Raw genomic sequence first — 11721 nt, 5'->3', positions numbered from 1 at the left:
TGACCCTCCTCTCCAAACCCCTGACATGTGTCTCCCAAAACATTACTTGCGGTTTGTAGCCTATGAATTTTCACTCACACGGTTTCATACGTCAGTGTAAATGTATCAGCCTATTTCAACGCGTTCTTCCTCTCCGTAATACTATTGGCTGGGTAGGGTCCAGAAGGCGGGGCATGCCGGTATCCGCTATTTAAATTACTTTGAGCACTATTCGCTAAGCACATTATTAAGACCAGTCATTTCATTGACATGAGGGAGTTTCAGTTCTCGCTGTCATCATAACAAGAAGGCAACATTAAATCCAAAACAGAAACAAACGCTTTGAAACGTGTTTACCAGCGGACATATCTTCTGGAATATAATGTCAACTAACTTTTGATTTTGTCCCGGTCTATAAATGTGCAACAGGTAAGGTTTAACAACCTCTTTGTAGCAATTCGTATCAAACGTATGGGGAAGTTGACGATGCTGCATAACATAGACTACTGTTTATTTGATATATTTGAGAATATTGGGTTAGTTGCACTTGGACAGTCGCTCCTTTAAATGGATGCGCTGTAGTCACCCCGCCGACTTTCAGACAAAGTCATACCCACTGTGGTTAGAAGCTTGCAGAGCAGGACTTTTTATTGTTTATTAATGCATATCATTTCATCAACCTGTTTAAATCCATAATAATACATTTTAAGTGCAAAAACATGCCATGTTTATGCGTCGGCTGATTCATACAGTTATGATGTAATACACTGCTCACAAACAGGCAGAAAACATCCCAAAAGTTACAATTTGTCATGCAATCAGTGTTAATCGTATATCTGTTTCCATGTAAACGTACATTCATGTACAATTATCACGGTATGGATGGAATGTTTGAACGATGTATGAGAGATTGCATCACTCAGTCAGTTCACGTTTTTTAGCCCGCACCTGTTCGCGTTTCTCGTTGGCATGTCGAGTGCTGCTTGGAGTCTGGAGCCACATACTGTATTCTATATTAAAGCTCCAATGCAACCGTTTTTAAAAAAAAATCTCAATATCAAATCATTACTGGGTAACAATTACTTACTGCAATTGTTTTCAATTGAAATGATAAAAATAAAAAAAATAAAAAATAGCTTCTTAGCAAAGAGCAATTTCTCAAGCAATAATTTAGCTAAGACTGTCTGGGAGTGGTCTGAGTGGGGAGGGGGAAAACTGAAAACTAGCTGTTATTGGCAGAAAGGTTTGGAACTCTCTTTCTTATTGGTCTATTAACTCATTTATCAGGCAGGCCAAAACTCCATTCCACCAAAACAGACAGAAATGTCTTTTCAAGCAGCTCTTACACTAAAAATGAATTATCATCATTTTCACAAATTCACAGTATTATTCCAGCCTCATAGTGTGAAAATAGATGTATATATGAAACAGGAAAATCACGTTTTTTGACTCCACTGGGCATGTAAAATGGTAGTCCTAGATGAGACAGCTTTTTGTGTCCTGCAACAAGACCATCCTCAAGGTGACCGTAAATGACGCTGGCAGCGGGTCAGGGAGTTACCATAAATTCTGTAAGTTATGTTTCTGCAGGACACTTCAACCATGACATTGTTTCCACAGTGTGAATATTGGCACCGTATATACACCTCTCAGATTAGGCCAGTCCAGCAGTACTAATTCAATCAGAGATCAGAGGGATTCCATTTTCCACAGAACATAATTATCCCACTGATCAAAAAAGAGGATATAACCGAACAATAAACAGTCATGTTTTTCCATTCTGTTATCATGGTGTCATAGCAACAGATGGGAAAATAGCATGTATTGATGTTACTAAAAGACAATACGAAATTCAACATCTCTGTAATCATTTTCCATTAAGTGTCCTCTCAACCCCCCCAAAAGCAAACAAAACATAGCCGTATCAATTTCTATTCACGTCACTCTGTCAGAAAACAGACTAGTACAAGTTGGAAAGATACTTATTTAGTTGGCGGGAAAAGCTCATATTAATGATGTACTGTGTAAACTGCACAGTCATCCTAACTGGTGTTGATTGAGGAGAGGTTGAGATGTACACTGACTTTGCATGTCTAATTAGTAATTACTGTCAACAATCCAGAATTACCCATATTCCCAAAATAGTGCCCATGTATGATGAGAGAGTTCCTCCTGACTACTCACCACCAACATGCTCTTTTGAGATACAAGTTAATAAGAGAGAGAGAGTTAAGGAAGCATTCTAGGAGCTGATACTGCAGATACCACTCTATAAAGAAATTTTACAAACATGAAGGGAAATATCTGAATGCAGTCTACATACTAGAGAACATTTGTAAATTCACTTAACAGAGACTGTAGTCTACTCATATCTATTCACGGTTCACGAGTCAAAATCATTATATTTAGTGATTTCAGTTTTGCAAGGGAGCAAGAATAAAAGCTATATCTTATCCTTTTAATATTAAACGACAATAAGAAAAGATATTTCTTCAACTTTACATGTTAAAGAACACAAATAAATTCCCTATATTTTCCTCACGCACTCACATACCTTTTCATCACTGACTCTCATATCACAAAATCTCCCAAAAGTATTTTTTAAATAATCTAAACACATTTTTTGGGGATATAACCCCACCCCACCCCTAAAAAAACACAACAGAAGAGTTCACAGTGTTCGTTGCAACCATGGTTGGTTGCTAGGACAGCGAGGTCTAGAACATGTATAACACTTCAGACACAGGCAGGCAGGGCTCTCTCTAATGAGTGGTGTTTCTGTAGTGCCAGAGACAGAATCCTCACAGGACAGCCATTATGCTGCTGAGAGAATATGAAGTCCCAGAGGACTCTGTGAGTCAACAAGCTATGCTGATGTACTCAAGTACACCCAGAGAGAGAGAGAAGAGAGGGGGGGGGAGAGAGAGAGAGAGACAGAGAGAGAGAGCAAGAGAGAGAGACAGAGAGAGAGACAGAGAGAGAGAAAGAGAGAGAGAGATTTCCCCCAGTAAAAAAATACTCAACAAGCATATAAACGCAACATGTAAAGCGTTGGTCCCATGTTTCATGAGCTGAAATGAAGGAAAAAGGACACCGCACACTGCTCTTGATAGTATCACTGATCTTTAATAAGCTTTACGTATCGGCCTCACGGCCTTCGTCAGAGCTTTTGTGAATTTTTTTAAATTAGCACCCTTATGTAGACCTAGCCCCGCCCACATCCGTTCCACACATGGAAAGGGATTGGAGGAGAAGGAAAAACAAATAAGTGCTACCAAATATATCAATATGCATGTCATAAATATTCAAATAAAGTGTGTAAATAAGACGTATTAAACACGTCTGCAAAACCACAATGAGGACATAGCAAGTTTTATTTGATCCTTTAGGAAATAATGTCTGGAGGGTGAAAATCCCAAAACATTCTCTTTTACTCAGGGTATTATTGATATCACCTCCCCTGTCTGATATCTTAACTTTCTCTATGCCACAAAATCTCAAGGTAGAAATGTCATGCTTTAGGTCATTAAAATGTACTGCGACTGGATAATCCCTGTCGTTTCTCCTGATTTAACTTTTATGTTCACTGATTCTCTGTTTGAGAGAACGAGAGGTTCATGAGCTGAAATAAAAGATCTCAGGACGGGTCCATATGCACCAAAAGCTTATTTCTCTGTTTACATCCTTGTTAGTGAGTATTTCTCCTTTGCCAAGATAATCTATCCACCTGACAGGTTGGGGCATATCAAGAAGCTGATTAAACAGCATGATCGTTACACAGGTGCACCTTGTGCCAGGGACAATACAAGGCCACTTTAAAATGTGCAGTTTTGTCACACAACACACTGCCACAGATGTCTCAAGTTTTGAGAGAGCATGCAATTGGCATGCTGACTGCAGGAATGTCACCCGGAACTGTTGCCAGGGAATTGAATGTTCATTTCTCTATCATAAGCCGCCTCCAATGTCATTTTCGAGAATTTGGCAGTACGTCCAACCGACCTCACAACCGCCGACCACGTGTAACCACACCAGCCCAGGACCTCCACATCCGGCTTCTTTACCTGCAGGATCATCTGAGACCAGCAACCCAGACAGCTGATGAGTATTTCTGTCTGTACTAAAGCCCTTTTGTTGGCAAAAACTCATTCTGATTTGAGCCAGGCCCACCCATGGTTGCGGCCCTGCCCAGTCGTGTGAAATCCATAGATTACGGCATATTTAATTCATTTAAATTGACTGATTTCCTTATATAAATTGTAACACAGTTCAGTGTAATATACGTGCATTATGTTTCCATGCATGTAGTGTCCTAAGTCAAGTTATCACTAATCGGAAAGTCTCCACAAACATGAATATAATCAAGTCACACAGAAAATTGAATAATATTTCTGTACAATTGACACCCCATTAAAGTACCTCATTACAACCTGAAAACACCAATCTTGAGCCTTAGATAGTTTCCAGAACCCCAATAAGTGACATTCGAGAAAAGAGCCCGTTCGGTCGGTTGGCCAAATGATGTGGTACTGTAGTTTACATTCAAGCAACAAAACATTTTCCATCTTTCCAAGGTTGTGATTAGCAAGGTATGTGAAAATGGGTATTAAGAATGCACCAGTGGGTAATGAGACAGTAGGATTGGTTCACGCACCGTGCAATTTGTCAAACAGGCTGGTGTGACAGACAGTAAGACTGTCTTCACAGAATGGAAGTGACGGGTCTACTTGTAATGGAGTATTAAACTAAAGGCAATCGTTCATTTGCTGTTTTAACAAGACTGTTACTTCCTCTTCCATATTGCAAGTAATGTGCTGTCTGTCGTTGTTCCCCAGAAATAAGAAATTACAATGGTTATACGTGCGTCTGAGCTCGATCAGTTATCAGTTATCTTGGGGGAGGGGGGGGGGGGTCCAAAGAAGCCATGAGTGCACTTGATCCCGTAGAGGCCCCGCAACCCACAATCCAACGGGAAATGATCGTGTCGACACTCTGTGGGCAACAAAAAACAAGTATGCTTTGTGACTGACCATCAGTGGGGACATCGCTCACATTGCTCCCTGACCTCTCTCAGTAGAGAGTGGAGAAGCCAGGATAGGGGTTAAATATGACTGTTGTCATAACCAAATGAAATATTGTTGGTACGAGGAGACGTGCTTGTTCTTGGGTATACAGTATTTGATTGTTTTCTCAGGCTTCACAACACGACAGAGAAATCGATTGGATATTGAAGTAATCTCCATGACAGTTGGTGGTATTTCATGTATCATGACTCATCAGCAAGTCTAAAACCTTTCTCTCTCTTTTTCCTTCAGCATACGTCATTGGTGAGGTCCGGCTGCCTGATGAGAGAGCACTACTCAACCCCAAGGACCTCTCCCTGGTTGCAGTCAAGCTAGAGGCAGTCGAAGACCGAGAGAGAGGCTTTGTCTCCTCCTCCCTCCTTTCCTTCGTCCGCCTCACTTCACCACCCCATTTTCTGCTTGAGTTGGTCCCGTTAGTGTTTCAAAACTGTTTCTCCAACGCTTTTTCAAGAAACTCAGACTGTTTTCCAAAGCAGAAGCAGCGCCACAGCCCTCCCACCAGAACGAGGTGATGGGAAGTGTGCGAGCCAACCGCTACAGCATAGTGTCAACCGAGGAGCACGGTATGAAGTTGGCCACCGTGGCAGTGCCCAACGGGTATGGGAATGGCAAAGGAAAGGTGCACACGCGGCACCAGCCCCAGAGCCGCTTCGTCAAGAAGGACGGTCACTGCAATGTGCAGTTCATCAATGTGTCCGAGAAAGGACAGCGTTACCTCGCTGACATCTTCACGACATGCGTGGACATCCGCTGGCGGTGGATGTTTGTCATCTTCTGCCTTGCCTTCCTCCTGTCGTGGCTGTTCTTCGGCTGCATCTTCTGGCTGGTCGCCATCTTCCACGGGGACTTGGAGAACGACTCCCAGAAGTGCGTCTCCAACGTGAGCAGTTTCACTGCAGCCTTCCTGTTTTCCATCGAGACCCAGACCACCATCGGCTACGGCTACCGCTACGTCACCGACGAGTGTCCTGTGGCGGTCTTCATGGTGGTCTTCCAGAGCATTGTGGGCTGCATTATCGACGCCTTCATCATCGGCGCCGTCATGGCCAAGATGGCCAAGCCCAAGAAGAGGAACGAGACGCTGGTGTTCAGCCACAATGCTACAGTGGCCATGAGGGACAACAAGCTGTGTCTGATGTGGCGCGTGGGCAACCTGAGGAAAAGCCACCTGGTGGAGGCCCACGTGCGTGCCCACCTCCTCAAGTCGCGCACCACTGCAGAAGGGGAGTTCATCCCTCTGGACCAGATGGACATTGATGTGGGCTTCGACAGCGGAGTCGACCGTATCTTCCTGGTGTCGCCCATCACCATCGTCCACAAGATCGACGAGGACAGCCCATTCTATAACATGAGCAAGCAAGAGCTGGAGACGTCCGAGTTCGAGATCGTGGTGATCCTGGAAGGGATGGTGGAGGCCACGGCCATGACCACCCAGTGCCGCAGCTCCTACCTGGCCAGCGAGATCCTGTGGGGCCACCGCTTCGAGCCGGTGCTCTTCGAGGAGAAGAGCTACTACAAGGTGGACTACTCTCGTTTTCATAAGACTTACGAGGTTCCCAGTACCCCGCTGTGCAGTGCCAGAGACCTGGCCGAGAAAAAATACATCCTGTCCAGCTCCAACTCCTTCTGTTACGAGAACGAGGTGGCGCTGACTAACAAAGAGGAGATGGACGAGGGGAACGGGGGTAGCGTGGGCCCAGATGTAACCCAGACAGACAATATGTCAGACTCAGAGCATCACCAGGCCACTGTGCCACTAGAGTCCAGGCCCCTGAGACGAGAATCTGAAATATGACTGTGCAGAGGCTGCAGATCACCTCACAGAGAAGAAAATTCTGATTCTAGAATCCCATCTAGTTGTTATACATGGCACATTGAGCTGAGCTGGGCCTAGTGTAAAGGACATTGAGCTGAGCTGGACATTCGGTAAATGACATTGAGCTGAGCTGGGCCTTGGGTGAAGGACAGGTTCATGCCGACGGTACTGCTGTGGGAAGGGGGTAGCTGGGGACTTGTAACTTTTTTTAAACAATGTAATTGCATATTACAGCAAGCACAGCACTATGAAATGTGTGCAGATAGGAAGGAAAACTTTCTTGAAAAATGTTCCCACAAGAAAATGAAATGTATGTATCACTTTAGCATCTATGTATAGAAAGGAATGTGCATCTGTATAACATATTGGAGTGGGTGTTAGCTACGATGACTTGAAAATAGCAGGCATGTCTCTCTGTTTATCTGTCCAGCAAATCATGAACAAGATGAGAACAACGGTTGTATTTCTATTGTCTGCCTTTTAGTATATAAAACAAATGCTGCTATAATCAAATGCTCTACTTTCTCGTTTCAGAGAAACTCGAAGGGGAAAACTTGCAAAGATGCCTACCCATAGAGTAACAGAGAGATTTAGAAAGTTCTGCTCTGTGAAAACCAAATATTATTTTTATTTAGCTAATTTGCACTTTGAATTGATCCTGGGCACCCAGCTCCAAAGTACTCTAAAGTTTCGGGAATGTTAATCCAAACAATTAAAGATGCAGTACAGCTTTGCAACGAAACCTTTTTTTTGCAGTGAATGCAAACTGTTTCAGCCTTTGAATAGACCGTTGTGTTGCAGTCAACTGGTGATCTTTGGTGAATTACATCCAAGGCAATGTAGCTCAATGTAGAGAGACATTCCTACTATCGGAGAAGACATACTATGCAGCCATTGTAAAGTAGTGCAATAAAAACTGGATCAAATGATCAATTAGAGAAATGTTTCTGAACTATTAGCATTCATCCATACTGAAACGTATCCAAAGCAGATATGGTCATGTTGTATGTGCTGTTGGTAATGAGCCGGTCTCTTAACAGACGTACAACATAACATACATTAAAGGGTCATTCAATGCTGGTCAAATCAATAGAAAGTTGCCTGTTTTGTTTGAAGGAAATTAGCAGGGTGGTATTAGTATTCGAAAGTGAAGCAGAACTGAATAAACAACACCGACAAGGGAGGAGGGAAAATTAGCATACGAATGTTCTTTAAAAAAAGTGCTGCTACGTTGTTGCATTTTGTAGGGCTTGATAACAGAAGACGCCAAATATAATTATTATTATTATTATAATTATGTGTCTCATCCATTTGTTATAAGTGGTAGAATTGGAGTATTTTTGAAGTAATAAAAAAAAAAAATATCAAGACAAAATATTTATTTTCTAACCCGTGTATACAGTGTAGTTGTTGCTAGAACTTAATTAATCAATATCACCGTGGTAACCGTCATGAACCGTTATGATGCCCGGGCTTCTGTAAGGTTTTTCCATCGTTTTCATATTCAAAGCTAAACATACAAGCCAGGTTCTAGGCCCTAGATGAGACCAGTAGCATGTTGTTAAGGCGAGATGCTCAGAACATAACAGTGTTACAATACTTCTCTTTTTTTATATATATATCTATCTTTTTTAAGTAAAACAACAAAACATCAACATTTTTTTTCTTAGTACTTTACAATCGTCCACTCTTCTGCCATCACAAAAAGAGCACATCTTCACCTATAGGCTCTTTAAATAAGGAGAGAATAAAAGACAGTACATACCCTATCTTTGCTGTTCATGCATTCATATTTATATCCAGAGGAGGTCTATGGATTGCCATGCCTTGTTATCACATATAATTTTATTTTTCATAATAAGTTGTTTGTTGTTTTACTAGGGAATCTTGGATTGGAAAACATGGTTTAATAAGCCAACAGTACTGTATCCCAGGCATGTTAATAAGGTGTATTGAAAGCCTGTAGAGTTTGCATTATGACAAATCTATCTCCTATTTCTTTATTTTTGAATCAACGGTTAAAGGCCGTTAGGCTACAATGACCCGTTTCTTGTACATAGAACCCCGCCCTCCCTGTTCCAGTCATTTTGTATCAGAGTCTTCCAGTTGTACTGCAGAACAACGGAATGTACAGAGTTTTATATTATTAATAATATTATTGTTATTATTATTGTACAAGCGATTTATTATATTGTTCTTTTTTCAATAAAACCTCAATGATCAATTGCAGTTCTGTTCATACCAGCCATGAATAGGCTGGTATTTGGGATGCAGATATGGAAAAATCCAGAATTTGCCAAAGCCCAGTGGGTCAGCTCTGGTAGAGTATGGTTTGAAGGGACCCTGTAGGGGTGAGTGGGGTAAGTTGAGCCATTTTTTACATTCAGTATCACTCCGTCAAGGGAAATATAGTATTGTTTCTAATAAAGATATATACAATACATATATTTCAGGATGTTGTGTATCTATGGATATAATCAGAAATAATGTAAACATTACAGTTTTGAAAACATAGGCTGTCCCCGCCCAAAAAATGGTCTCTTGGCACAACTTATGCGATAAGTTGAGCTGCCTATACATTTCTGTACTGAATGAAATATTACCACTATCTTAATATAACCATGTCTATCTCTATTTCCTAAACATAATTAAACACAATTATTAATAATTTTAAGCATATTTTAACACCTAACAATAACTTTTTACTCTTTTAAACGCTTCAACATGGGCCAGGCCCTGTTGTAACCTCATATCCCAGTGATAATGCCTTGCACTTCAATTAACTTAACTTCCCTTTGGCTCAACCATTGGCTCAATTTACCCCATGGCAATTGGCTCAACTTACCCCAAGGCAAACATGTTGACTATATTAGCCAACAGCTAAAGGATGCATTTTCATGCACGTTTTAGGACCTCATATTGAAGCTTATAGAGATCACAACTGACATATAGAACAATCTTAAAATGATCTACTTTGGTTTAGATACAAGCATCATCAAATCAAATGTATTTATATAGCCCTTCGTACATCAGCTGATATCACAAAGTGCTGTACAGAAACCCAGCCTAAAACCCCAAACAGCAAGCAATGCAGGTGTAGAAGCACGGTGGCTAGGAAAAACTCCCTAGAAAGGCCAACACCTAGGAAGAAACCTAGAGAGGAACCAGGCTATGTGGGGTGGCCAGTCCTCTTCTGGCTGTGCCGGGTGGAGATTATAACAGAACATGGCCAAGATGTTGAAATGTTCATAAGTGACCAGCATGGTCCAATAATAATAAGGCAGAAGAGTTGAAACTGGAGCAGCAGCACGGACAGGTGGACTGGGGACAGCAAGGAGTCATCAGGCCAGGTAGTCCTGAGGCATGGTCCTAAGCTCAGGTCCTCCAAGAAAAGAGAGAAAAAGAGAATTAGAGGGAGCATACTTAAATTCACACAGGACACCGGATGAGACAGGAGAAATACTCCAGTTATAACAGACTGGCCCTAGCCCCCCGACACATGAACTACTGCATCATAAATGCTGGTGGCTGAGACAAGACGGGTCGGGAGACACTGTGGCCTCGTCCGACGATACCACCGGACAGGGCCAACCAGGCAGGGTATAACCCCACCCACTTTGCCAAAGCACAGACCCCACACCACTAGAGGGATATCTTCAACCACCAACTTACTACCCTGAGACAAGACCAAGTATAGCCCACAAAGATGTCCCCCACGGCACAAACCCGAGGCAGGCACCAACCCGGACAGGAAGATCACGTCAGTGACTCAACCCACTCAAGTGATGCTTCCCTCCTAGGGACGGCATGGAAGAGCACCAGTAAGCCAGTGACTCAGCCCCCGTAATAGGGTTAGAGGCAGAGAATCCCAGTGGAGAGAGGGGAACCGGCCAGGCAGAGACAGCAAGGGTGGTTTGTCGCTCCAGTGCCTTTCCATTCACCTTCACACCCCTGGGCCAGACTACACTTACTCATAGGACCTACTGAAGAGATGAGTCTTCAAGAAATACTTGAAGAGACCGAGTCTGCGTCTCTCACATGGATAGGCAGACCATTCCATAAAAATTGAGCTCTATAGGAGAAAGCCCTGCCTCCAGCTGTTTGCTTAGAAATTCTAGGAACAATAATGAGGCCTGCGTCTTGTGACCGTAGCGTATGTGTACTGTAGGTATGTACGGCAGGACCAAAAAGAAAAAATCAGAAAGATAGGTGGGAGCAAGCCCATGTAATGTTTGTAGGTTAGCAGTAAAACCTTGAAAACAGCCCTTGCCTTGACAGGAAGCCAGAGGCTAGCACTGGAGTAATATTTTAGTCAAGATTCTAGCAGCCGTGTTTAGCACTAACTGAAATGTATTTAGTGTTTTATCCGGGTATTCGGAAAGTAGAGCATTGCAGTAGTCTAGTCTAGAAGTGACAAAATCATTTTTCTGCAACATTTATGGACAAAAAGTTTCTGATTTTGGCAATATTAGTAGATGGCAATATTAGTGGCAATATTAGTAGATGGAAAAAAGCTGTCCTTGAAAAAGTCTTGATATGTTTGTCAAAAGAGAGATCAGGGTCCAGAGTAACGCCGAGGTCCTTCACAGTTTTGTTTGAGACGACTGTACAACCATTAAGATTAATTGTCAGATCCAACAGAAGATTTCTTTGTTTCTTGGGACCTAGAATTAGCATCTCTATTTTGTCCGAGTTTAAAAGTAAAACATTTGCCGTCTTCCACTTCCTTATGCCTGAAACACAGGCTTCAAGGGAGGGACATTTTGGGGCTTCACCATGTTTCATCGAAAGCTACAGCTGTGTATTGTCAGCATAGCAGTGAAAGTTAACATTATGTTTCAG

At 42.3% G+C, this 11721-nt stretch overlaps 1 protein-coding gene across 1 annotated transcript; it reads left to right on the top strand.

The window, feature by feature from the left end:
- Nucleotides 1-220: 220 nt before the first annotated feature.
- LOC139376975 (inward rectifier potassium channel 2-like) lies at nt 221-8241 on the top strand. Its single transcript, XM_071120009.1, has 2 exons — nt 221-408; nt 5295-8241. Exon 2 carries the CDS (start codon nt 5575-5577, stop codon nt 6856-6858), a length of 1284 nt encoding a protein of 427 aa, XP_070976110.1. The 5' UTR covers nt 221-408; nt 5295-5574; the 3' UTR covers nt 6859-8241.
- Nucleotides 8242-11721: the final 3480 nt, after the last annotated feature.

The sequence above is a fragment of the Oncorhynchus clarkii genome, chromosome 20, assembly GCF_045791955.1.
Source record: "Oncorhynchus clarkii lewisi isolate Uvic-CL-2024 chromosome 20, UVic_Ocla_1.0, whole genome shotgun sequence".
NCBI lineage: Eukaryota > Metazoa > Chordata > Actinopteri > Salmoniformes > Salmonidae > Oncorhynchus > Oncorhynchus clarkii.
The sequence above is the reverse complement of the archived record's forward strand: the minus strand, read 5'-3'. Positions and strand labels throughout refer to the sequence as shown.

Excerpts from the sequence above, each read along its gene's own strand:
- LOC139376975 (XM_071120009.1), top strand. The coding sequence starts at position 5,575 with ATGGGAAGTGTGCGAGCCAACCGCTACAGCATAGTGTCAACCGAGGAG.